Below are 25004 nucleotides of genomic sequence, written 5' to 3'. Positions count from 1 at the left end.
CTACTTTTATGCCTGATCTTATAGGTAAATTCTGCTATTAGAAGGAGATCTTCTATACCATAACACAAGGCAGAGATACTGCAGTTTAAATCCTGCTTCTAAATGAAAAATGATTACAACTTTTCTTACCTCTTCTTCTTCAGTATGTTGCATTCTGAAGATATAAGAATTTGACTGTTATAATACATCTTCCTTCACAACTGACCTTGTTGGATAGGATTTGGAATTTGGATAGTAGAAAGTGTATAAAGTAGGGAACAATTAAGATAAAATGTGATGTAGCAGCTACCAGGTACTTGATGCCTATAATATGATTTGGTTAGAATTGCCATCTACATCTACTTGCAAGAGGGTCGTGTAAATACCATTGAACGTAAATAACAAGCTCCACATCAGTTTGTGTTTACTTTCCCTGGTCAAGGTAAATAAAGGCAGTGGGGTTGATTTACTAAAGGCAAATCCACTTTGCACTACAAGTGCACTTGGAAGTGCAGTCGCTGTAGATCTGAGGGGAAGATCTGAAATGAAGGGAAACTCTGCTGATTTTATCATCCAATTGTTTACAAGCAAAAATGCAGTTTTTTTTATTTTCCTTGCATGTCCCCCTCAGATCTACAGCAACTGCACTTCCAAGTGCACTTGCAGTGCACTTGTAGTGCAAAGTGGATTTGCCTTTAGTAAATAAACCCCTATGTCAAATTTGTTCATTTTCTTCTTCATTGGATCAAAGTTTTTGCAAATTACTTTTAAAATAACAATGAAATTACCCTCTGAACTAATAGCATTCATGCACCCATTTTGTCAGCTTTCATAATTGCAAAAATCACTATTAATATTTAACACAAAAAATGGCTCACATTCCTGACATACATTTTTTTTTGATGTAATAAATGACCAATATAAATTGGAAATTTAGCATATTTTTTTTCCTTTGTTGGTTATTACAGTTGAGTAAGACACAATAACTTTTTCTTTACGGTAACTTTTTTTTTGCTAAAGGCTGTTATCTACACAAGTTAATATTTACCAGAAAACAGAAATAATTACTTGTATTTTTTTTTTTTATAAAAATTCAAAGCACAAGCTAGAAAATAAAAATAAATTGATGCCCTCTATGATCTGGAAGACAGTCTTAAAGTTTATTTTGTTATGATATATTTTTCGGTAGCATCAATATCTTATTCTCTACTGGCAAAGAGAGAAAAGATAAAAATAGAAAATGTTAAAATCTGAGCCCTTAAGACAGGATAATGGGCTGTTGGAGAAATAAAAGAGCAGCGCATCTTGAGAGCTACAAAGTGCCAATATGAATCATATCCCTGACATCTTGAATAACCAGAGGATTTGAAAATGTGAAACTTTTTTCCTTTTTTTTTCACTAGGGCAAAGCAGAGACCAGGATGGAGGCAAATACGTCACACTACAAAAATCCTACAGGATGAAATGAAATAGCAATTTAAGATTTACTGTATTTCCTTACATCATCCAGGCCATTAAGTATGAAGAATATGTATGGCATATGATTTTGTTTTCCTAAGAATAGCCATAATGCCATAATTTAAAAAAATGGCCAAGGCAAAGTGTCTGTTATATTTATTTTAATGTGCACATCAAGCCAAAAATGTTTTACAAGTTTTGGATAGATCTTGAAAGAATGAAAGCTTCTTTCAAGTGTTTGCTGCTATTTAGGGTTCTGTAAAAGAGATTTAACTTCACTCCCTGTCCTGCTGAAAAGGAAACCAGAAAGGAAGTGAGGGAAAATTTGCAACAGTGTAACTTGCAATAATAAAAATATTTAAAGGGTTCTTTCCCTACTCTATTTAAGAAAAGCATTTTCGTTGTTGTCTGTGTTGCTGTTGGAGAGTACCTTTTATTTCCTGACTGGTAAAAGCAGGACAGTGAATTTGGGTACATTTCTCTAACTGAGCACCGAATAGCAGTATAAATCTGACAAAGGTTCTAACCTTTTCCCACTCTATACAAAACTAAGAAAAAAGCTTTTGGCTAAACATACACTTACAATTTTTTGCTGAGATTTTTTAAATCTAGAATATAATACATTGGAGGATCTCACTTCATAGAAATAGACATTCATTAAACAAAAATGGTTTGGTAGTTTGTTGTTGATCAAGACCATAGGATTATTTGGCACACAAATGACTTCGGTAACTAATCTAACATGGAAGGTTACTATGTAATGTTTATGATGATGCTGCTTCATCGCTTTGCCAAGTCTTAAGAGAAATTAACTTGAAAACCAGTAGACTTTAGTGCCACATGATACATACAGCAAGTAAAAGTTCACTTAGGCGCAAAATTTCGGGTAGGCCATATGCCACACTTTGAAAACACTCTTTGGCATCTGGAGACAATTATGCACACCCTACCGTCAATCCTCTACTTGGTTTCTAACTTACAGATAATTTGATCTAAACATTACTCTCAAACATTTCTACTTGATCAAACAAAATTAATAAGCCATATACTGTAGTAGATGAGGAAGAAAACCAATGCACCCACACTACATATGCTTTACCTAATAAAACAGTAAACTTTTGTTTTGTGCAGGAAGTAGAGTTCCTGTTAAAGTGGCGTCTTACAAAATAGATGTCCGAATAATTCTGTGGTGCTCTAGAGTAATTCAGCTCAGCTGTATTGTCTCCTGTGAGTCACACATCCATACATAACCAATAAATAATAAGTAAATATAAAATAAGGCTATAAATCTCAGATACCCATTGATTATCTCAAGTATTTTGTTACTCTGCAAAATTTCTCATAGCTAGTATGAGAACAACTAGATATAAAGCCTGACCACGATGAGTCTATCCACAGTCTTAAAAATAAATTAATAAATAAACAAAAAATAGACAAAGTTAACTAAGACAGTGTTGTGTCTGAGTTTAAAGAAACCAGGGTCTCAGTCACAACAGCACAGTGGTCCTTCGGCTTTGGCTAAAGAGCAAGAGAGAGCGCAGTGCCTACTACAAGCATAGAATTGACTATTGGAAACTGTGAGTGAAACAGGAGCAAATTTGACCATCCCCAACTTCATTTCAAGCAGTATTGTTCCTTTAAGTTCCTTTAAGCTTTTTATCAAAATGTGCTTCTTGATTGTTGGCTGACAACCAGGGGAGCTTTAACAATTCAAATGTAGTTATCACTGCACACAGCAAAACCTATGTGTGAAAATAAACTCAATGGAAACTAGTCACATGACCAAGTTTGGGGTTATTGTGACAAACAAGCCCTTTCATGACCATGAGTCTAGCTCCCACAACAATATGCTTTGCTGTGTGCTTGAAAAATACACTATTCCCAGATGATCAAAAACACCTAAACTCAATGTTCAGTAGACTAGTTAGTAAAAGGTCATCTATGCAAACCCATTCTTTTACCAAGAGAAAATAAAAGACTCAGTTCTGATTTAAAAAAAAATACTTTGACCATGACTGCCTACAAGAGATAATATTCCACCTCAATATCCAGCAAATATATATTTTCAGTTTTCAGCTAAAACGAAAAGTTGATCTCCATCATAACTTGTCTGAATTCTGTAAACCATACATAAGTTTCAAAAATGCTAATGCTTCCAAAAACAGTACAAAGAAGAGGTCACCCAGAATTTATAGGTTGTCAAGAGATCATTAGCCCTGGTAAGCAGTTTAACACCATCTAAAGATCATTGGGTGCCCACTTCATTTACAGTTTTAGAAGCATAATACCCCCTCTACTTTCATACCAGATGGCAGCAATTAAATTACATTTTCATTTAAATTAAGTTGGGTTGGCATCTAATTTTTTTGTTTAAAAATTTGGCAAAAATGTTATTTTCAAACATTTTCTGACAGTCCACATACAGCGTTTCCACAGTATTAGGGAAGACTCTGCTTATGCCTCTGAATTTTTGTCCTCCCCTCATTTAATATTAACAATTGAGATTTCCATTCAGCCAACATGTTTCATTTTCTGCCTACCAGACTACATTCTGTGTTGACAGTTAGGATGTAGGAAACACATAAAGTGGGGCACAGTGAAAATAGAACACTGCAGTGCTAGTGTGATCTCCTTAATCATTGGTGCCTCCAGCTACTGAGCATACATCATGGCTCAAGATAAAGCCTTCATTGCCCCCACATAGTAAAATAAGCAGCTGGTGAATTAATCATTTCATGAAAATTCTGTGCATTTTGTTACATAATATATATATATATATATATATATATATATATATATATATATAATCTATATAGTTTATAAGATTTTTTTGTTTTTCTATTCATTTGGATTCAAAGTACATTCAGATCCTCCACTCTAGGGACCTTGTACCAAATCTTTATAGGTTTGTAGGGATGAATGCCGAGATGTTGAAACTATGGAACCCAATGACTTTAAATCACCTCTCCAAAAAGAATTTCAGAGCTCGGTCAATGTTCATTCGATGGCCGACTCTGGTAACTCCCAAGTCAATGTAATCCTCCTTGGTCAGTGATGGTAAGTGGCTCCCATCAATCTCATTGTCTAGAAAATGTTCTCGGTGCTCTCCAAGATTTAAATACTCCAACCAATCAGCCACATCATACTTTGTCCAGAAATGGATGGGCTTAGATGCAAATGGTTTTTCTGTCGGGGGTAGAATGAAATGTGTTGGGGATAGGGACCTACTGCCCGTCTGGAAGCCAGGGAAGGCATCTCCTCCAGCTGTGGGGGAGCCCCTCAGGTCAAAGACCCCCGTGTAAACAGGGGCAGAAGGCAAGATGGGTAAAGAAGAAGGACGTGGTGTAGGACTTATCTTGTGCTCCGTTGGCAAGGCTGATGGACTTGGTGCTCTTCTCAGGGTTGGTCGAATGTCAAAATCCACACTCTTGGGATGTTTTGGAGTAGGCTGTGGGGATTTAGGCCAGTTGTGAAATAGACTGCTCACAGGTTTAGAAGAGATTAAAGAAGCAGAGGAATCATCCACTATCCTGTAATAAAGTAAAATAAAGCAGTTTACAAGATGATGATGGTAATCTCTCTGTACTGCAAACAAGCAGTATGTGTAGGTGATTTTTGACCATTCTTGAGTAATAAGGAAGAAACTAAAGAAAAAGTAAAACAAATCTATGAAACTTCATAGAGAAGTGTTTTTAAATAAAAGCCTATGAGCTCCAAACGCTAATTTCATTGGTTTGTGATCAAAACACAGAAGCAAGTTTAGACTTAAAGATAAACTTCAGGCAAACTGATAAATACACAGATGAATTGCATTTGTGAGAGCTATTTTACCTACCAAACCACTTGCATTTCTGGCCAACCAGTCCTAAAAATTTACAGAGGTCTGCTACACAGCTCAGCTGGCAAGACTGGAGATGTTAGCTTGCTCTACTGCAGTTGCACTTTCCACTTACAGGTCCCCTCCCTAACCCTGTGACTAGACAGTAAAATAAGAAGCAGCAAACTGATAAGCTCCGCTCTCTATTTTATAATTAGTATTTATAGAATGCCAACAATTTATGCAGGACTTTAATTAGTATATATTGTAGATTCACATCGGTACCTACCCTCTAGTAGCTTACAGTCTAAGGTCCCTAACTCACATTTATGCATACATATACTAGGAGTCAAGCCATGCCAAGGCAGAGGAGGTATCAACGCATATCTCACCTCCCCCAGCCATGATCCCTCACCACCTTCCCACACTGCCAGAGCCCTTGCTAACAGAGCAAGTGTTCCAGTATGGGGACGCATGTGACTTCTTCACCAGGCCAAGCACCAGGCGGCTCTAGGCTTTGTGAGGCCTTAGGCGAAACTTACACACGAGGCTCCAATCCCGCCCATAATGGAAAAAAAATTCAAGCAATAAAAATAGCTGCAAAAAGATGGACAGATCTAGCACACAGTCCATCAGCACCACTTCCAGGGCACCCTACTCACCCATCAGACATATGCAGCCAATAAAACATCTGGGGCCCAGCATGGTGACAACCCCTCTAAGAATGTCCTATGTCTTGGGAGAATGGGGAGGGGATGTCACACATTCACTCCACAATCACAGAGGAAGTAGAGTGGGGGGATCACAGCACAGCACAGGTGGAAAGAGAGAGGGGGAGGGGGAGAGAGGAGGGGAGAGAGAGAGGGGGAGGGAAAGGGAGAGGGAGAACGAGAGAGAGTGAGAGAGATCGAGAGAAAGAGGGGAAGAGAGAAGGAGGGGGGAGAGAGGGACGGGAGGGAACGAGAAAAAGGGGGAGAGAGGGGGGGAGCAAGAGATTGTGAGCGAGTGGGGGAGAGAGAGAAGGGGAGGGAGAGAGAAAGAGGGGGAGAAAATGGGGAGGGAAAGAGAGATAGGGGAGGGAAAGAAAGAGAGGGGGAGTGAGAGGGGAAGCAAGACATTGTGAGAGGGGGAGGGAGAGTGGGAGAGAGGGAGGGAGAAAGGGTGAGCGAGAGGGGAATAAAGAGAAGGTGAGCGAGAGGGGGATAAGAGGGGGTAGAGAAATGGTGCACAAAAGGGGGAGAGAGGTGAAGAGAGAGAGAGTGGAGGGGGAAGGGGAGGGGAGAGAGAGAGGGGAGATGGGAGAGAGGAAGAGGGGAGAGAGAGAGAGGGAGGAGGAGAGAGAGAGGGAGTGATGGGAAGGGGTAAGAGAGAGACGTAGTGTGGTGAGAGAGAGAGGGGGAGGGAGGGAGAGAAAGAGAGAGGGGTAAGAGAAAGGGGGGAGGGAGAGAAAGAGAGGGAGTGAGGGGGTGACAGGGGATAAGAGAGAGAGCGGGGAGGTGAGAAAGAGGGGGGTGGGGGAAAGGGGGTGAGAGAGATCTCTAGCCCTGTCTGCAGCCCCTCCTGTGCCCCATGTCCCAGTCTGTGAAAGCACTGGGGGGCGGGCAAAGAGCAGGGAGGAGCTGGAGAGTGCTGGGGCAGAGGCCGGAGAGTGCTGGGGGGGTGGAGGCCGGAGAGCACAGGAGAGGTGGGGGCTGGAGAGCGCTGGGGGGAAGCTTGAGAGGGGGAGAAAGAACTGGAGTGGAGAGCAGGGGGTGCTAACTAAATGGGGTGGAGCCAGGGAGGACAAGGATGGGCTGGAGAGGAGGGGCTGGGCCAGGGAGCACGAGGGGCTAGAGAGCAGGAGGGGCAGAGCCAGGAAGCACACGGAGGGGCTGGAGAGCATGAGTGGCGGAGCCAGGGAGCACAAGGAGAGGCTGGAGATCAGGAGGGGCGGAGCCAGCAAGCACAAGGAGAGGCGGGCCAGGGAGCAGAAGGAGGGGCCGGAGAGCATGGGGATGCAGAAAAAGTTAGATAGGAGGAGCGGTGGGGAGACCGCACAATCAATTCCACTATGTGCAGTCTCCCTACCGCTCCTCCTATTCAGACACGCAGGAAGGCTGCACAGACACTCACCTTCTCTCTGGTCCACCAGGCAGTATAAGAGCTCCTTCCTCTTCACAATTATGGGGCACTGCAGCTCAGATGAATAGCTTCAGCGACCCCCCGGCCCCGACAGCAGAACCAAATAGGCAGAGGCAGGTGCGGAGAGGTCGGGTGAGCGGCACAGGCTGAAGTAGCAGCTCAGCTGCGGGTCCCACATGGACATGCCGCCTGCATGTCTTGGATCCAGGTGCTGTCATCCAGCCGCTGCTGCCACCTAGAGGCCTCTACTGTATCGCTCCCTGCACTTGCTACCCCCGGACCGGGATGAGACCATGACAACATCAGTGATTGATCACAGGCAAATTAGGTGGTCGCAAGGCCCCTGTGACTGTGGGGCCTTAGGCGATTGCCTAATTAGAGAGCCGCCTCTGATGATGAGGGAGTGTAATTGGATAAGTATACTTGATTGGGGGAGGGTGGTAGTGGGCTAGTTAAAAGTACTGTAGGGTTCATTCACTGAAGGCAAATAGGCTGTTTACTTTGCAAGATAATTTGCCCTAAAGCTTAATGAATGACGTGAAGCATTACTGACTTCCATCATCCATCTATGTTCAAGCAAAAAAGCATTTTTTAAATTTTCCTTGCGCGTGATTGGTGATTCTTTGCAAAGTGAAACTGCATAACATTCACTAAGCCTATCTGCCTTTAGTAAATGAACCCCGATGCCCATATTAACTGCAGTTGAGTAAAACAATATCACCTATATGGATGTACTGTCAGGCTGAGAACAGAATTAAAATACTTCTGGTAGACTAGATAGTTTACATATACGTATTTAAATAACAGATTTCTACCTTTAGCTTAAAATCATCAGCTGAATCAATACATCCTAATTATTTATCAGTATTCAGTGTTGCAAATTGTCAAAAAATTCTCCCCATCAAAGGACTGCAAATCAATAGCTTTGTGTCAAGTCTCCCGCCGCTGTGCAGGCCTGCAGAATCTCTTGACATAAGCACAGGCGATGCTATCATTAGAACAGATACAATGATCTGTCACTGTGACTCATCCTCCAACTGATCTTCCTGCATTTCTTTCACAGAGGCTGAGATCCAGAGCTGAAAACGAAAACATTTAAATGCATAGGATGCAATATAATCCTAAAAAGAATGTTTTCTTAAAGTAAATCTTTGTTTTGCTCATGAAAGAGAAAGTGCTATTTGCCTTTACTACCCCCTCTACACTCGACCACCACCAGTAAAAAAAGTTAAAGGGTTAGTTTACTTTTTCAGAAAAAAATGAAAAGCTGAACTAACACCCTTCACCCTCCCCACCCAATCCCTTCCTTGATCTACTTATCTCCATGGGCGATTAGCTGTGCCCCCTGAAGCTGGGGTAGCAGTCCAGGGTTTTTGAATAACTGATTTTTCTAACCCTTTTTTCTGTAGGGCTTCCAGAATAAATCAAAGGGATCAGACCCTTCCCAGAAGCCTTACAGAAAGAACTGGAAGAAGAGCTGGACCGCTAAACCAGCTGTGTGGGCATTGACAGCTCATCACAGAAGTGCGGATGGATGGGAAGGTTGCAGGATGTTAATTCACCTTTTTAGCTTTTCTGAAAACATAGACTTACACTTTATCCCTGCATATTCTCAAGGTTGCAACTTGAAGTTTGAGTTGGCTCAAATTTCGGCTGACTCCTGCTAAATCAGCTGAAATTCAAACTGGGTGGCTTTGTCAGCATCTTCCATCTCAACAAACCCTTGAGGACGGGTACATGAATCGCACAGGAACATATACTGTGTAACATGTAAACATTCTAGCAGCTGTCTCAGCCTCTTTGCATGCTGGTGAGCGTCAAATCCAGCTGCTTCCACCATCTCCCCAGCCTGATGCTCCAGTAAATGCTGGAGGGGCAGAGCAGAGATCCAGTGACTGATAGTCACCACCTCTCTGCTCAGAGCAGACAGAGAACCGAGCAATCAACGGAGGGCAGCTGCAGCATCGCTTTCTGATGATGCATTATTTGTGCACAACACGTTGAGGCTGGTTGTGCGATGCTGACGTCATTTCCTGCCAAATGTACTACACTGAAAACAAGGCTTGAACCGCACATAGGCCCTTAGTAGCACACAGCCATCACTGGCTAATGCTGGAAAGCTGGAGAGACTCAGCGCCGGTCTAAGGCATACATGTGAGTGGTAATCTTTTATATGATCTTTTCAACTATTAAAGTATGAAATGATGCGCAGTGATAGCCATTTTTATCTTTTGAGAAATATATTAACTGGGGGATAGAGTGAGTGGTCTGTGATTTTGGTGGAGACATATCTATTTACTCACATGGAAGACTAAAGAAAGGCCCCATACAGGCTTGTTTAATAATGCTTTTTGGTAGGCATATTGATTGGATGGTGGTGGTAAATCACAGCACAATTGTTTTGAAAGTCACCATTTGTTTAACACGGAGGATAAATTCACTTGGACTTTATTTTTGATACCATATATGTTGTCTTTGTCATGGGACTTTTTTATTTATACAGATATGTTTTTTGATGGTAAACTATTGGTATAATAACACACCTTTTTGATTTAAAGGGCCAGGGTAGCGTCACTAACAATAGTTTTTTTACACTTTTTTTTCTAAGTAAATATTTTTTGAAAGGTGCTATTGACATGAAATTTTCACGTTAGTAACAACTCATGCAATACATACATACAAAGAAACCAAAACAAATAAATTCACAAATTAAGTTATGTGTAATAACATGGAATGACACTGGGAAAAAGTATTGAATATGCTAACTGAATGGAATGACACTGGGAAAAAGTATTGAACATGCTAACTGAAATTAATTTAATACTATGTATAAAATCCTTTTTGTAATGACAGCTTCAGATGCCTCCTGTATTGAGAAACTAGTCGCATGTATTGCTCAGGTGTGATTTCAGCCCATTCTTCCACACAGTCTTCAAATTTTGAAGGTTTTGTAGGCCTCTTCTATGAACTCTGATCTTCAATTCTTTCCATAGATTTTCTACTGGATTCAAGTCAGGTGATTGGCTACATTCTAGTAGATTTATTTTCTTGATGGTGATGTGCAGTGCCATTTGACCTCCAAACATGGTGTGTATTATGACATCCTAATGCCCTGTACAGTACACATGGTCGGACTTTCCAATGGAAAATGTCCGATTGGATTGTGTTGTCGGAAAATCCGATTGTGTGTGGGCTCCATCAGACTTTTTCCGTCGGAATTTCCGACACACCAAGTTTGAGAGCAGGATCTAAAATTTTCCAACAACAAAATCCGATCGTTTAAATTCCGATCGGGTGTAGACAATTCCGACACACAAAGTGCCACGCATGTTTAGAATAAATTACCAGATGAAAGCTATTGGCTACTGGTCCGTTTATAGTCCTGTCGTACGTGTTCTACGTCACCGCATTCAGAACGACTGGATTTTCCGACAACTTTTTGTGACCGTGTGTATGCAAGACAAGTTTGAGCCAACACCCGTCTGAAAAAATCTGATGAATTTTGTTGTCAGAATGTCTGACCGTGTGTATGGGGCATTAGAGTTCAATTTTGGTCTCATCTGACCAGATTATATTCTCCAAGTATTTCACAGGCTTGTCTAAATGTTGTGCAGCAAACTTTAAATGAGCTTCAATATGCTTTTGGAATCTTGCGTGGTGAGCGTGCATACAGGCCATAGCGTTTGAGTGCATTACTTATTATTTTCTGTGAAACAATTGTACCTGTTAATTCCAGGTCTTTCTGAAGCTCTCCACAAGTGGTCCTGGGCTCTTGGACAACTCTTCTGATAATGCTTTTCACTCCTCTGTCAGAAATCTTGCGAAAAGGGCCTGGCCGTGGCTGGTTTATGGTGAAATGATGTTATCCAGATTCTGGCCCCAACAGTGCTCACTGAAACATTCAGAAGTTAGGGATCCTTCTGTAACCAATGCCATCAGTATGTTTTGCAAAAAGAAGGTTGAAAAAATCTTAAGAGAGCTCTTTGATTTTACCCATCATGAGATGTTTCTTGTGCGATACCTTGGTAATAAGACACCTTTTTTTATAGGTCATCAGTTGAGACTGAACCAGGATTGCTTCCTAATTACTGATAGATTTAAGCTGGTGTCTTGGCTTTCCATGCTTTTTTGCTGCTCCCTTTCTTCATGTGTTCAAAACCTTTTCCCTGGGTCATTCCATTTTATTACATATAACTTAATTTCTGAATTTATTTTGGTTTCTTTGAATGTATGGATTGTATGTGTTGTTACTGACATGTGGTGAAAATGTAATGTCAAAAGCACCTTTAGAAATATATTTACCTCGAAAAATGGTGACGCGTTCAATACTTATTTTACCACCTGTATATATACACATACATACACTGTATATATATATATATATATATATATATATATATATATATATATATATATATATATATATATATACACATATATGGGTTGATTTAGTAAAGGCACTAAGCTAAGAGTAAATTCCTTTCCAAAAATTAACAGACTAGTTGCCTTTAGTAAATCTTAAAAACTCGTTACATGCACTAGCTTCGATTCCTGCTTTGTAGTGATATACATTGGTTGTCCTCCTTCTTACAATGTGAGTCTGTGGGTTTGATTTACTACAGACATACAGGCTATTCAATTTGCAAAGAAATATAGTGAAAACTAATTTTTCAAAAAAATACTAAATCATACGCAAAAAAAAAAAAAAAAACTATTTTTGCTTGTCCATGATTGGAAGATGGAAGTCAGAAAAGCATTACCTCATTCACTAAGCTAAAAATTAATCCCCATGAGTCAGCCAAATTCTAAACAATGTTCTCCCCTCTGTGGCAGATGTCTTTTCTCAATGTGTTAAGAGAAAGACAGTAACTGCAATGAGATATGGAGAGTTTATTCTAATGACCAATCAACAAGTAAATATGTAAGTCGCATCAAGTGTTACTTTAACCACTTGCCGACTGCTGCACACCGATATACATTGTCACAATGGCAGTGGTGGGCAAATGGGCGTACCTGTATGTCCCCTTTAATTGACAGGGCTACCGGCACCGCGGACTTGATTTATGATGGTTTCCCAGTGATTATATCACGGAGCCGCAGAACGGGGACATGCCTATGTAAACAAGGCATGTCCCCGTTCTGCCTTGTGACATGACAGAGATCACTGCTCCCTGTCATCAGGAGCAGTAATCGCTGTCATGTGAGTGGAAGCCCATTCCCTCCAATGTTAGAATCACTCCCTAGGACACACTTAACCCCTTGATTGCCCCCTAGTGTTTAAACCCTTCCCTGCCAGTGTCATTTACACAGTAATCAGTGAATTTTTATAGCACAGATAGCTGTATAAATGACAATGGTCCCAAAACAGTGTCTAAAGTGTCAGATGTGTCTGCTATAATGTCAGTCAGGATAAAAATTGCAGATCGTCGCCATTACTAATTAAAAAAAAGAACAACAATAATAAAAATGCCATAAAACTATCCCCTATTTTGTAGACACTTACTTTTGCGCAAACCAATCACTATATGCTTTTTATTTTTTTTTACCAAAAATATGTAAAAATGCATATAGGGCTAAAGTGAGAAAAAAATAATTTTTAATATATTTTTGGGGGATATTTATTATAGCAAAAAGTAAAAAAATTTTTTTTTTCAAAATTTACCCTTTTTTTTGTTTATAGTGCAAAAAATAAAAACCGCAGAGGTGATCAAATACCACTAAAAGATAGCTCAATATGTGGTAAAAAAAGGATATCAATTTTGTTTGGTTGCAACGTCGCACGACCGCGTAATTGTCAGTTAAAATGCTGCCGTGCTGAATTACAAAAAGTGCTCTGGTCAGGAAGGGAGTAAACTATTCCGGGGCTGAAGCAGTTAAGGTAAGCGCTAATAACAAAAACCATGCAATCAGTGAAAGAATACTGTACTTTTATTTAAGATGTAACATAAAAGTCACATTACTTTTCAAGCTAATGGGTTCAGTTTTACTGAATACATGTCACATACTTAAACATACCTTTTTACATAAAAACCTTACATACCTATGTCTCTGTATAGAGGTTGGTCTCTCTGGTGTAAATGATACTGCTGATTCTGGTGGCCTTGACCAAGAAACTCCACTTATATGCTGAAGCTTGGAACTTAACTCTGTTATCATATTTGCCTTTACTGTTGAGACCGGAGAGGTTTTTTCCTGGGAGTAATCTTCCCAAGGCAGAGTGGGAGATTTCCGCTGAGAATTCTTGGCTGCCTCTGCAGGAGCACAAAGTGAAGGCCCTTTAGATGGTGTTAGAGTAAAGACATTGTCCGTACATGGTGCAACTGAAATAGTAGTACTTGTGGCAGTAATGGGATCTCTGAGTAATCCAGGTGTTCTGCTTGGGAAAGTCCGGGACCGTATTTTATTTTGGAGGACAGCCTTTTCAGGCTGGGCAAATGCTTGCCCATCTAGATAAGTGATATAAGTGTCTAGAAGCTCTGTTCCTTCTGCTGAAAGCCCAGACATACTTGATAAAGTAGAAACGCTACTAATAGTCTCCAAATGGTGGTCACTGCTACTTCGACTATCAATTTCCTCTATACCAGAATCAGTCACAGTATCAATGGTGTCTGAAGCTGGTATTTGGATCGATGACACAACAGATGAGAAATTAACATGAGGTTCTTTGAGTTCTGGTGTTGTCTGAGTTAAATTGGCTACTTCACTGTCATAAGATGTGATACTTGACGTTGTAGAATCTATAGCAGGATTGTTACCAGAATCAGGTGGAGGCGGGGGTACAGGAGGAGGCAACGTTGATGCCCCACCTGATGCACCTGAAGGGGAATCAGGCTTGTCAAAACTATTTGAAAATTCTAATGGTGGAGGGAGCGGTTCTGTAAATAGAAATTCATCATCAACATCGATAGATGGTGCTGGGGGAGGCAAAACTAATAATGGGAGCCCATTCTCTTTGGAGTTTGTTTCATGTGGCCCCACATTTGTGCTAGGTAACGAAGCATGGTTCTTGGTTGTGCTGACTAATGGCCTTTCATTTCTTGTTTCCTTACTCATCGACATCCTATTATTTTCTTGTTCATCCTTGTGAGTGGAGTTATCCATAAAGCGAACATGTAATTCTATCTTTTCTTGGCCTTCTGTCCTCTTCTCCCAAGCTTTACCATGTTCAACTCCTTGGAGTAACAAGAGTGCTGGGGACCGGTGACCAGAACTCTCATCTGATTTTCTTTCTCCAGCCTGGGACACCATAGAAGGCTTGTAATCCATCTCTTTTCTTTTAACTGGGCCTGAATCCCAGAGGCGATGGGGTGAGCTGCTTCGAGATTCTATTGGTGACTTTTGTTCAGCAAACCGTGGAGATGAGGGGCGTGACTTTCTTTCTTCTATTTCATTCTTCGCATGCTGTTGTGACTCTTTTAAAGCTCTTTCTCTTGCTGCCAAAGCAAGGCCTAGAGGGGAACTAGGATCTAGTATTTTCCCAGTCAAAGGATGTATAAGGGGAGTGGATCCTCCAACTGGGTTAACATTGGACATTGTCATTGGACTGGAACATGACTGTAGCTGTGGTAAATAAGTGGAACACACAGTGCTAAATGCGCTAGTGGTACTGGGTCCATACCCCTTTCCAGATTTGGGCTGGTAGGAGTATCCAGTAGAAATGTCCCTATTTACAGGGGCCACATAATTGGTAGGAACATTCAAGTGCATGTATGGTTCGCTAGAAAACATACCCTCATCAATAGATTTGGAATGCTTCAATCTTGGAGCAGGGGTAGGCTCTGTATCTTCATCAGTAGACAGAAAGAGAGCAGACTTTCTACGAGCTTCATTAAACCACTCACGGTCCCGCCGTGCTGCACCGACAATAGCTGCTCCAAACTGGCTTGTGAAGTCAATGTTATCTCTCAGCTGCAAAGAAGGGATAGGATCTGGCTGGGTTTCAGCTTCCATGCTGCTCCCTTGACTGCTTCTTCCACTACTACTGGTTGATGGGGCCTTTATAATGATTGTAGGAATGGGAATGGAACTTTTTTCATGGGATTTGGTGGCCTGTTGTTGCTGGTGATGTGATTGGTATTGCTGCTGCTGCTGTTGCAAGTGCTGCTGTTGTTCATTTTCCACCTTTACCTGTTTGACTAGCTGTCCTTTTCGACGCACTGCTTTGGGTGGGACATACATTGCAGTGCTGGCTGCTCTAGCAGGTAGATTGAAATAACGCATCTCCTGAGCTTGGGACCTCCAACTTCTCATGTTAGAGGTCCCCATTCGAATCTGGTCATCTGCTACTTGTTCAGAATCTTGATGGTATAGCTGCTGCAGTTTCTCCCGTCGCTGAGATGCTTCCATCATTTGCTGGTCAAATATACTTGTCTCCTGACGCATGGTAGGGGAGAAAATTTTAGAATCTCCACTGTGATTGAAGTTAGATCTCATAACTGGGCTAACCCTGGGTGAAGATGAAGGGGCAGTGTTGTATGGTGGATCTGGAGGAGAAGTAGTTGGAGGAGGAGGGATATCTTCTGAACTGGGAACAGAAAGACTGCGGTTGAACTTTATTGGGGGTGCAGACAAGAATGGCTTTTCGTCATCTCCAGCACCTACAAGACATGTGACACAGTGAGAATGAGATATTCACAGATTGCTATACATCAGAAGAGCATGTTAGAAAATAATGTGAAATGTATAACATTTTACATTGTATAAAATTCAGTGAATTCCTGGATCCATCATTTTTTTCCAAGCACTTACATGACGGGACTAGTTTTCTTTGCACTTTACTAAATAATTGTTCCTCATTTTAGATTGTATATTGTATATTGGAGTCTTGCGGATGCAAGGAGGCTTGCGTACATCAGAAAAGCTAAAAGCTATGCTGCCTGAAGGTTTACCTTTTATTAGGGTCACCCATGACAGACAGACTTTACCCAGGTTGCTAGACAAAAATCCACAACATACTGTATATTGGAAAACCTACCACATAATGTATACTGGGCAGTAGCAATACAGGACAAGGTTGATGATGGATGATCACAGAGGTGATAATAGCAAATACATCAATAAACAAAAAAATTAATGTTTATGTAATGCCAAATGTTGACCCTTAGTTCAGAAGACATTCAACATATTACTGGGGGGTTTTAAAACTACAGCAGGCATGGAAGACACAAATAGTCTAAATTGTCTTTGCTGTCTGGCCCATGATGTTGCCAATGCAAGAAAGAAAATTCCAAATTTGTAAAAACAGGATCTTTATTGGAATGTGCAGCGTTTAAATCAAGGAAAACTTGGACACAGTGAAGAAGGAAATGTATCATTTAAACACAAAGTCTAAAGCCCCGTACACACGATCGGATTTTCAGGCGGGAAATGTTTAATGTCAGGCTGTTGGAGGAAAATCCGACCATGTGCATGCTCCATCGGACAATTGTTGTCAAACCTTACGCCAACAAATGTTGGCTAGCATGTCTTCAAATTTTCCGCTAAAAAATGTGTGTTGTTGGATTTTTCCGATCATGTGTACACAAGTCTGTCGGACAATAGTCCAAAGTACAAACACAGAAACGGTCGGTCTTGTAAACTAGCATTTGTAATGGAGAAAATAACATTCATGACATGGCAAATTATGAAATCTCCAAATGCAGCGCACAATTCTCTTCTTTTTTAATGGGATAATAATGAAGCTGCTTTGCTGGTGATACTGATGGAGTTATTACAAACAAATTTTCAAAGGCTTTTTATTTTCTAGTGATATCAAGAATATTATTATTATGCTTTTCTTTTTTTTTTTTTTTTTTGTGCAAGTTACCACAACACCATTATCCCATAGTTTTTAAGATCAAAGATACTATGTTGGTATCCCTTGTCAATTTTACATTGTATTTTTTAAAACGTAACTGGCTACTCCCCAACAGTCATTTGAAGTAAAACACATAGCCAAGTATTATTATACACAATTTTTTTATTGTGCATTAAAAAAAAAAAAAAGAGACATGCTATCTGCCAATAGAACTCAGCCAAAAAGTACATTCTATGCATCCAAAAATATAGAAAATATACCAAGCCAAATCATTATTCAACCAAAAAAATAATGTCAAAGCAATAACTCCAAGGCCAATGATACATAACACGTTATCTCCTCCGATTCTGCAACAGGGCTGGTTGACAAACAGACATTCAGAAACAACCTGAAAACCGCTAAATGAAAAACGCAAAAGGAAAAGTGCAACACTCACCAAACTTCTACTAACATGAAATTAACAGAAGGAGCCCAAAGGGTGGCGCTAAAGAGCTGAAAAAAACACGTAGCACGTCTAGTACATCACTACGTTCGTAATCGTTGGCCAACATTTGTGTCACCATGTGTATGCAAGACAAGTTTGAGCCAACACCCTGAGGACAAAATTTTACAGTTTTGTTGTTGGAATGTCTGATAGTGTGTACGAGGCTTTAGGGATCAGTGGACTCACATTGATAGGCTTAAGACATATTGGGGGTTATTTACTAAAACTGGAGCGTGCAAAATCTGGTGCAGCTCTGCTTAAAAACCAATCAGCTTCCAGGTTTTATTGCCAAAGCTTAATTGAACAAGCTGAAGTTAGAAGCTGATTGGCTAATGTGCACAGCTGTACTGAATTCTAAGTGCTCCAGTTGTAGTAAATTTACCCCATTTAGCCAGAAGCCAATATAATTTTATAATTCTAGTCACAAGAAAACAAAGATAAAATGGTGTGTCTTTCACAGTCAGCAAAGACATTAGCAGATTGATGCAGATGAAGCTGAACAGTTGTATGATCAGATCCAGGCTGAGCTTGACAAGACCTGCAAGCAAGACATATTGCTGATGATTGGCAACTGGAATGCTAAGGTAATAAATTAAAAAGAAGGAAATAGACAATATGGTTATGGAAACAAAGCAGGAGAAAGGCTAATAAGCTTCTGTGTCTAGAATGAGCTCTTCATTACTAATGCATTTGTCAGGCAACCTAACCCCTGGACATAACCAGACAAACTTGATCAAAATTAAATACAACTACATAGTCTGTGCCAAACAAAGGAAGAGCTCTATGTTAATAGCAAAGATATGACCTGGAACAGATTGTAGAAACCACAAACTTCTAAAATGTGAATACAAATTTTGAAAAAAAAAACAAAAAACTATGAGATGTTACCTGGATAACATACCTATTATCTTTAAAATAAATATCAGAAAAAAATTCAGATGTTAGACATAATTGGCGGAACCAGATAAACTGTGAATTAAAAAAATGTTGAGGTTAAAACTAGAGAAAAATGTGGACAAACTAAAAAGAAATTAAAGTGGATGACAGAAGATACAGTAAAATTGCAAAAAGAGAAAATCAAGAAAGATAAAAATCTTGAACAGTACTACAACTGAGTAGTTAATTCCAGAGAACTGCCAGAAAGGATAAAGACCAATATTTGAATAACATTTGTGAAAACATCAAAGACAGGAACAACTTTGGAAAAACAAGGATCACTTTCTAGAGGTGTGAAAAAACAAATTAGCACCGAGTATGCATGCACTAAGCTGCCTGTGGAGAAATAATCACTGATAAAATAGAGATCAAGCAAATATGGAAATAATAAACAGGACACCTTTAAAGGAAAGACATTATTAGCAAGGACACGTTTTATGAGACCAGCTACACAAACAGCCTTCAGTGATGGAATATGAAGTTAGACTGGCACTGAGATTGCTGTCACAAAGGAAGGTCACATAAACTATTACAGTACATCAGAATTACTGCAAGCACATCAATTAAATACAAAGTGCTGACCAATGTATGCCAGTTAGTTTGAAAATGGGCAACAAACTGGAAGAGATCAAGTTATATTCCAATACCTGAAAGACTGAGCAAACTGTTAAACTATTTCCCTGATATTACATCAGCAAGATTGGTCAATGCAGACTACAAACCTATACTTAGACATACTAGATGTACAAGTTGGATTAAGGAAAGACAGAGGAACTAGAAACATTACTGCAGATTTATGCTGGAGAAAAGAAAAAGCCAAGCCATAGAAGGCTCAACACGTGCTTCAATTATTACTGCAAAGCCTACAACTGTGCAAACCATGTGAACGTAATTAATGTCCTCAAGCAAATGGGTGTACTGAAGAGCTCATTGTTCTTATGGAGATCCACTACACTGATCAAGAAGCCATAGCTATGGCATAAAATGAAACTAGGGCCATATTGGCAAAGGAGTTAGACAAGGCTGCATTCTCTCACCATACATATTCAACCTGTACTGAGAGAAGCAGGGATGGAAGATGATGGTAGATGTTTCATGATTGGTGGAAGTAACATCAAAAACGCTCAATATGCTGATGACACTATTCCCATGACCTAAAGTTTAGAAGAAATACAAGCTACATATGGAAATTAAAATATCAGAGTTGAAAGATGAAACATCTGCTAAATATCCAAAAATAGATGAATACAACAGGAAATAAGCTAATTTAGTTCTGACAGCCTCTATCACCTTGGATCTGTTATTAATAACAGGTCCAGTAGTAAATATATTTGACACAGACTGATCTTTGGGGGAACAAGGATATGAGATCTAGAAAAAGAACCTAACAATGCTAATGAGAACATAGATGAGAATTGTCCAGGCTATGGTATTTTCTATCACCCTCTCTGAATGTGTAAGCTTGACAATTAAGAAGAAAGATGGAAAAGCATTAATGTCTTTAAACTTTGGGGAAGAATTCTAAGAATATAGTGGAAAGCAAGGAAAATAAACAAATAGATCCTTCAAGAAATCAAGCTCAACCATTCACTAGAAGCCCAGAGAAGAGTCAACACATTAGAAAATAAAATTATGCTCGGAAACACTGGAAGAAAAGGAGAAGCAGGCCAAACAATGTCATTGTGGTGTTTTAATATCCAAAGATAGGACCAATAATACTTGAGAAAACAATCAATGTGGTTGCCATTGACTTCATGGCACTTAACATTGGTGGCATATAGTATGCTGGTGTTTTGTAAATAATTTATATTGGACTCATACTTGGCACTTCACAAATAACATGACATCTTATAAATAATTTAAAGCCCAAGTCCCACCAAGGTTTTTCTATATTTAGACCCCCCTTTTATGCTGTTCATGTCCCCATCAGTGAAAATTTCTCTTCACTTCTTGTCTTACCTACACCATTTTACATACAAACACATGGGTCACCTAATATTGAAGGGAATTATCCAGACTAAGAATAACAGACAAAAAAGTGATCAGAAAGACAGAGGGTCTAACCCTTCTCCACCCTACTGGAAAAAGGCCTTTATAATGTTTTTCCCTCAGCTGAAGAAATGTTTTTCTTTTTTCCTGTGCCAGAGACAGTGAGACAGAAATTGAGGGGAGAGCTCCTCAACGATTCTGTTCAAAGCCAAATGAAAACATTTTGACTGTGCAGACTGGTGATTCATGGTCCACTACCCTTCGTTCTATGCCCCCCCCCCTTTTTTATTTATTGTATGGCAAACCTTTATTTTTGAAAAATGAAAATAAAGATTGTATAAAAGAAAAAAAAACGTTTTGACTGGAATTAGAACTTAAGGTCAATAATAAAGGAACAGAAGTCTCAATAGTTTTAATCACAGTTCAAATGTAGTTTGCTAGGGAAGTAATAAGACCATCTACTAGGTCACTCACCCCACATAAAACCACCAAGCGCACTATGAATGCATTAATATGGGGAGCATCCAACACAAAGTGTACAACAATTATCGTGAGCAGCATGATTCAGTGAACATGGATGACCAGCAAAGTGGTCAATTGTCTTGAGTTAAAAATCAGACTCTGAGTTGCCATTGTATTTCACAATCACTTTTACAGCAAGCCTAATTAGGAGATGACTGGGATTCTAACACTTGCCCACTTTATCCAAAACAAAAAAATAATGTTTGGGTCAATAAACACGTTTTGCTAGACCGTACTTACCAATAGACTTCTGTCGTAGCATTAATGCCTGGGAAGGTGAAGAGGACAAATAGGATGGACCCTCAAAGACAGACTGCGCACTTGGGACTCTATGTTGACCATAACTTGGCTATGAAAACACATAAATTAACATATTATATATCAAATATGACAGCACACATTGACTGGCGTTTTTTTTTTCTTTTTCCATTCCAGATACAGACTGATTTCTAGTTTACATAACCTTTTTTGAAGACAGTGCAAAAAACTGCGCAACATGGGTCCACAATTTTTCATAGCAGCTACTGCAAGGTTATTGCCGCAGAAAATACAGTAGATTACACATCTGTTTTGGGACATGTAGAGGTCTCCTGCAATGGCAGAAATCCCTGCATACTGTAGTTAAGTAGGTTCTTCTCTTAGCCAACCTATTATCTTTTGTCCCTCAATTCATTTCAATCAGAAACAGTCAAGACGTCCAAAAGATACAACTGAGTGATGGGCAACAGCCACTCAAAAGCCCATAAGAAAGGACTAGAAGCTGTCTGCAACTCAGAACTACAGTGCCTTGAAAAAGTATTCACACCCTTTGAAATTTTCCAAATTTTTTCATGTTACAACCAAAAAAGTAAATGTCTTTTATTGGGATTTTATGTATTGACCAACACAAAGTGGCACATAATTGTGAAGTGGAATAAACATGATAAATGGTTTTCTTTACAAATAAATATGAGAAAAGGGTGGCGTGCATTTGTATTCAGCCCCCCTGAGTCAATGCTTTGTAGAACCACCTTCCACTGCAATTACAGCTGCGAGTCTTTTTGGGTATGTCTCTACAGCTTTGCACATCTAAAGAGTGAAATTTGTGCCCATTCTTTTTTGCAAAATAACTCAAGCTCTGTCAGATGGGATGAAGAGCGTCTGTGAACAGCAATTTTCAACTGAACTCTGTGAACTGCAATAAAAGAGCCATGTTAGGGCTTGATAAAGAATGTCAGATCCCAACGGCACCATAAATTGTATCAACTTGGGCGGCACAGTGGTGTAGTGGTTAGCACTGTCACCTAGCAGTAAAAAGGGTCGCTGATTCAAATCCCAACCATGACACTACCTGCTTGGAGTTTGCATGTTCTCCCTGTGCCTGCGTGGGTTTCCTCCCACACTCCAAAGACATGCAGGTAGGTTAATTGGCTTCTGTCCAAAATTGGCCTTAGTATATGAATGGGGACCTTAGATTGTGGGCTCCTTGAGGGTAGAGACCAATGTGAGTGTGAAATGTACAGGGATAGGGGTAGACACTCACACAGGTTGAACTGGATGGACTGGTGTCTTTATTCAACCTTACTAACTATGAAACTATGAAACTTTAGGAACTGAGCTGTAACAGGTAAAGCATGTATATGAAATGCTCAATTCCATTAAAATCCTGCCTAGAATGATGCATTGTGTAAAAGAAGTTAGAAAATGCAAACTTAAATGTAGTTCAGCAGTTTTGTACCTCAGAGGAGAAAAAACCCTTCCCCGCACTTCTTGACGTTCCAAGTGATGCCAGGGTACCTGGGCTAGAACTTTCATTCACACTGATGGTTTGTTGGGCTGCGGCTAGAATCTCATCCAGCTTGTCTGCACAGGAAGGAAAGGGGTATTAGTGACAGCCATGTGACCATAGGGGAAGGAGCACATTAAAATGGCATCTTAGAGCACATGGTGCTGAGTAAATGCATGTGTTTATTCTTCCGTACTGTGATGAAGAGGATAAACAAATTTTAGTTCCAAAAATTTGAGCAAAGCATACTTTGTTATTTCCTTTACATGCCACCATGTGAGGTTTCCATTGCTAAACACTCTCATGTGTAGGGTGGCACTGGATGATCTAATTGGGTTTTGCTGGGTGATATGAACCCAAGGCAGAGGAGTTCAAAAGGTAGTGGTGGGTAGGGTCCACTGTTCAGTCCTAGGGTGCTCAACTCTTGGGGAATCAGTTGAAGTATTAGTTCATCAGCTACATAACAACTGTGTGTAGTTAGCGAGCAATAAAAAGTGCAATAGACTGTATTTAGGATCCGATTTCTAGAAAATTAAAAAAAAATACAGTTAACACATTTCAGGGGATCAGGGCACCCCTTTCTTTAGGGTGCTGGGGAATGGAAGAAGCTGGAAACCATTTGTGCCCTGGAGTTGACTGCCGGGTTAATTGAGGCTGTGACTATGGCGAGGAGCCACTTTGTGTCAAACTGTGTCTCCATTGAGGACATTTCTCCATATTTCTGGTTTCCCTTGCAGTAAGAAAGAAGTAAAGGGAATTTTATCCTAAAAGCCAAGCAACAAAAACATAATTTTGGCAGAAAAGGTTAAAACCTCTATCAACTTCTTACTGTTGCCTGTGACCCCATTGCATACTTTTCCCTTCACTGCCTTTCCAGGTTACACATTGCACATCAGGTGTGACGGGGGAAGTGAGGGGAAATCGCCCAATGGCAACAAAGTCAGCAATAAAAACCTGAGACAGGTTTAAGCCTTCTCAACTGTATCCAGAAATGTTCAATTTTCTATTTCAAAATAACTTACTTTTTTTTTTTTGAAGGGGCATCATTTTGCCACTGTTACTGCCTCTCCTGCATGTATCATAATCTCAAGGGCCATATATAATAGGCACAGGAGGCTTGTATTGCTTCTTTCATTTACAAATTTTTATAGAAAATATATTTCTTAAAAAAAAGGAAATAGACAAAAAATCAGCACACGTGTGTAGATAGATATAATCATAACATTTTCCAGAAACCAGCTAGGTTATGTGATGTGGCATAGATAGGGTGCATTTACTAGTTGAGGCTTTGATTGCTGCTGTATCTGTAGAAGGTCATCAAAGTTAAGCACTTGCTACCTGGAATCCAACCCTATCCCCTTTATCGCTGACCAATTCCTCTAGAAGAATATGCCCTTAGTAAATAGTTTGCAGGTGCAGATTTTGCATGCTCGTGCTTTCTCCATGATTTCATACTAAATGACAATTGGGGCCATAAGCAAGATAAGAACCTTGTTCTTTTTTCCCAGCTGTAATGAAATGCAAAAAAGGTCTAGCTGAGACAAAATTCACACTTTGTCTAATGAAAAATGACCCAAAATCAGCGTCTCAGGTTACCTACTGAAAGAAATGTTTAAAAATGAACTGACTCATATTGAACTTATTTCAATGGTGTCTTGCTTACTTTCTAATCAATAAGTGATAACAGGATGCTCAATGAGAGTTAGCCCTTACTTAGTGCCATTTGGTACACCGTCCTTTTCTTCTCAGTGTTCTGAGTTGGTTCATAATCTATAAGGAACAAAAGTCATTAGTTGAGTGATGGGGAAACTGTATATTTTATATTTCCTTATTAATAACGTGGCTCACAAATGAATTCTAAGCCTCCAAATCTTGGTTAAGGAGGCCATATAAGGACATAAGCATAGCTTTACCTTACACCAAAGGAATTTAATTGTTAATTAAAGCGGAGGTCCACCCTAAAGTGGACCTTCCGCTCATTGGAATCCTCCCCCCCTCCGGCGCCACAATTGGCACCTTTCAGGGGGGAGGGGGGTGCAGGTACCTGTACAGTACAGGTATCTGCACCCACTTCCGAGATAGCTCTCTGCGGAAAGGGGCGTACATTACGCCCCTTTCCGAAAGTCCCCCGCTGCCT

General features: G+C 40.0%; 1 protein-coding gene across 2 annotated transcripts in view; it reads right to left on the bottom strand.

The window, feature by feature from the left end:
* Positions 1-1504: 1504 nt before the first annotated feature.
* SHANK1 (SH3 and multiple ankyrin repeat domains 1) overlaps positions 1505-25004 on the bottom strand; it is a 933614-nt gene continuing 910114 nt past the window's right edge. For both annotated transcript variants that reach the window (XM_077457204.1, XM_077457205.1), the window contains exons 20-24: positions 24581-24637; positions 22820-22944; positions 21343-21451; positions 13416-15972; positions 1505-4967 (exon numbers count right to left, since the gene is read on the bottom strand). In XM_077457204.1, coding sequence (XP_077313330.1) covers positions 4397-4967; positions 13416-15972; positions 21343-21451; positions 22820-22944; positions 24581-24637 — 3419 coding nt within the window. In that variant the 3' untranslated portion in view covers positions 1505-4396. The remainder of the gene's footprint in view (positions 4968-13415; positions 15973-21342; positions 21452-22819; positions 22945-24580; positions 24638-25004) is intronic.

The sequence above is a fragment of the Lithobates pipiens genome, unplaced genomic scaffold (assembly GCF_037356315.1).
Source record: "Lithobates pipiens isolate NorthernLeopardFrog02 unplaced genomic scaffold, aLitPip1_a1.2 Scaffold_27, whole genome shotgun sequence".
In the NCBI taxonomy this organism is placed as follows: Eukaryota; Metazoa; Chordata; class Amphibia; order Anura; family Ranidae; genus Lithobates; species Lithobates pipiens.
The sequence above is the reverse complement of the archived record's forward strand: the minus strand, read 5'-3'. Positions and strand labels throughout refer to the sequence as shown.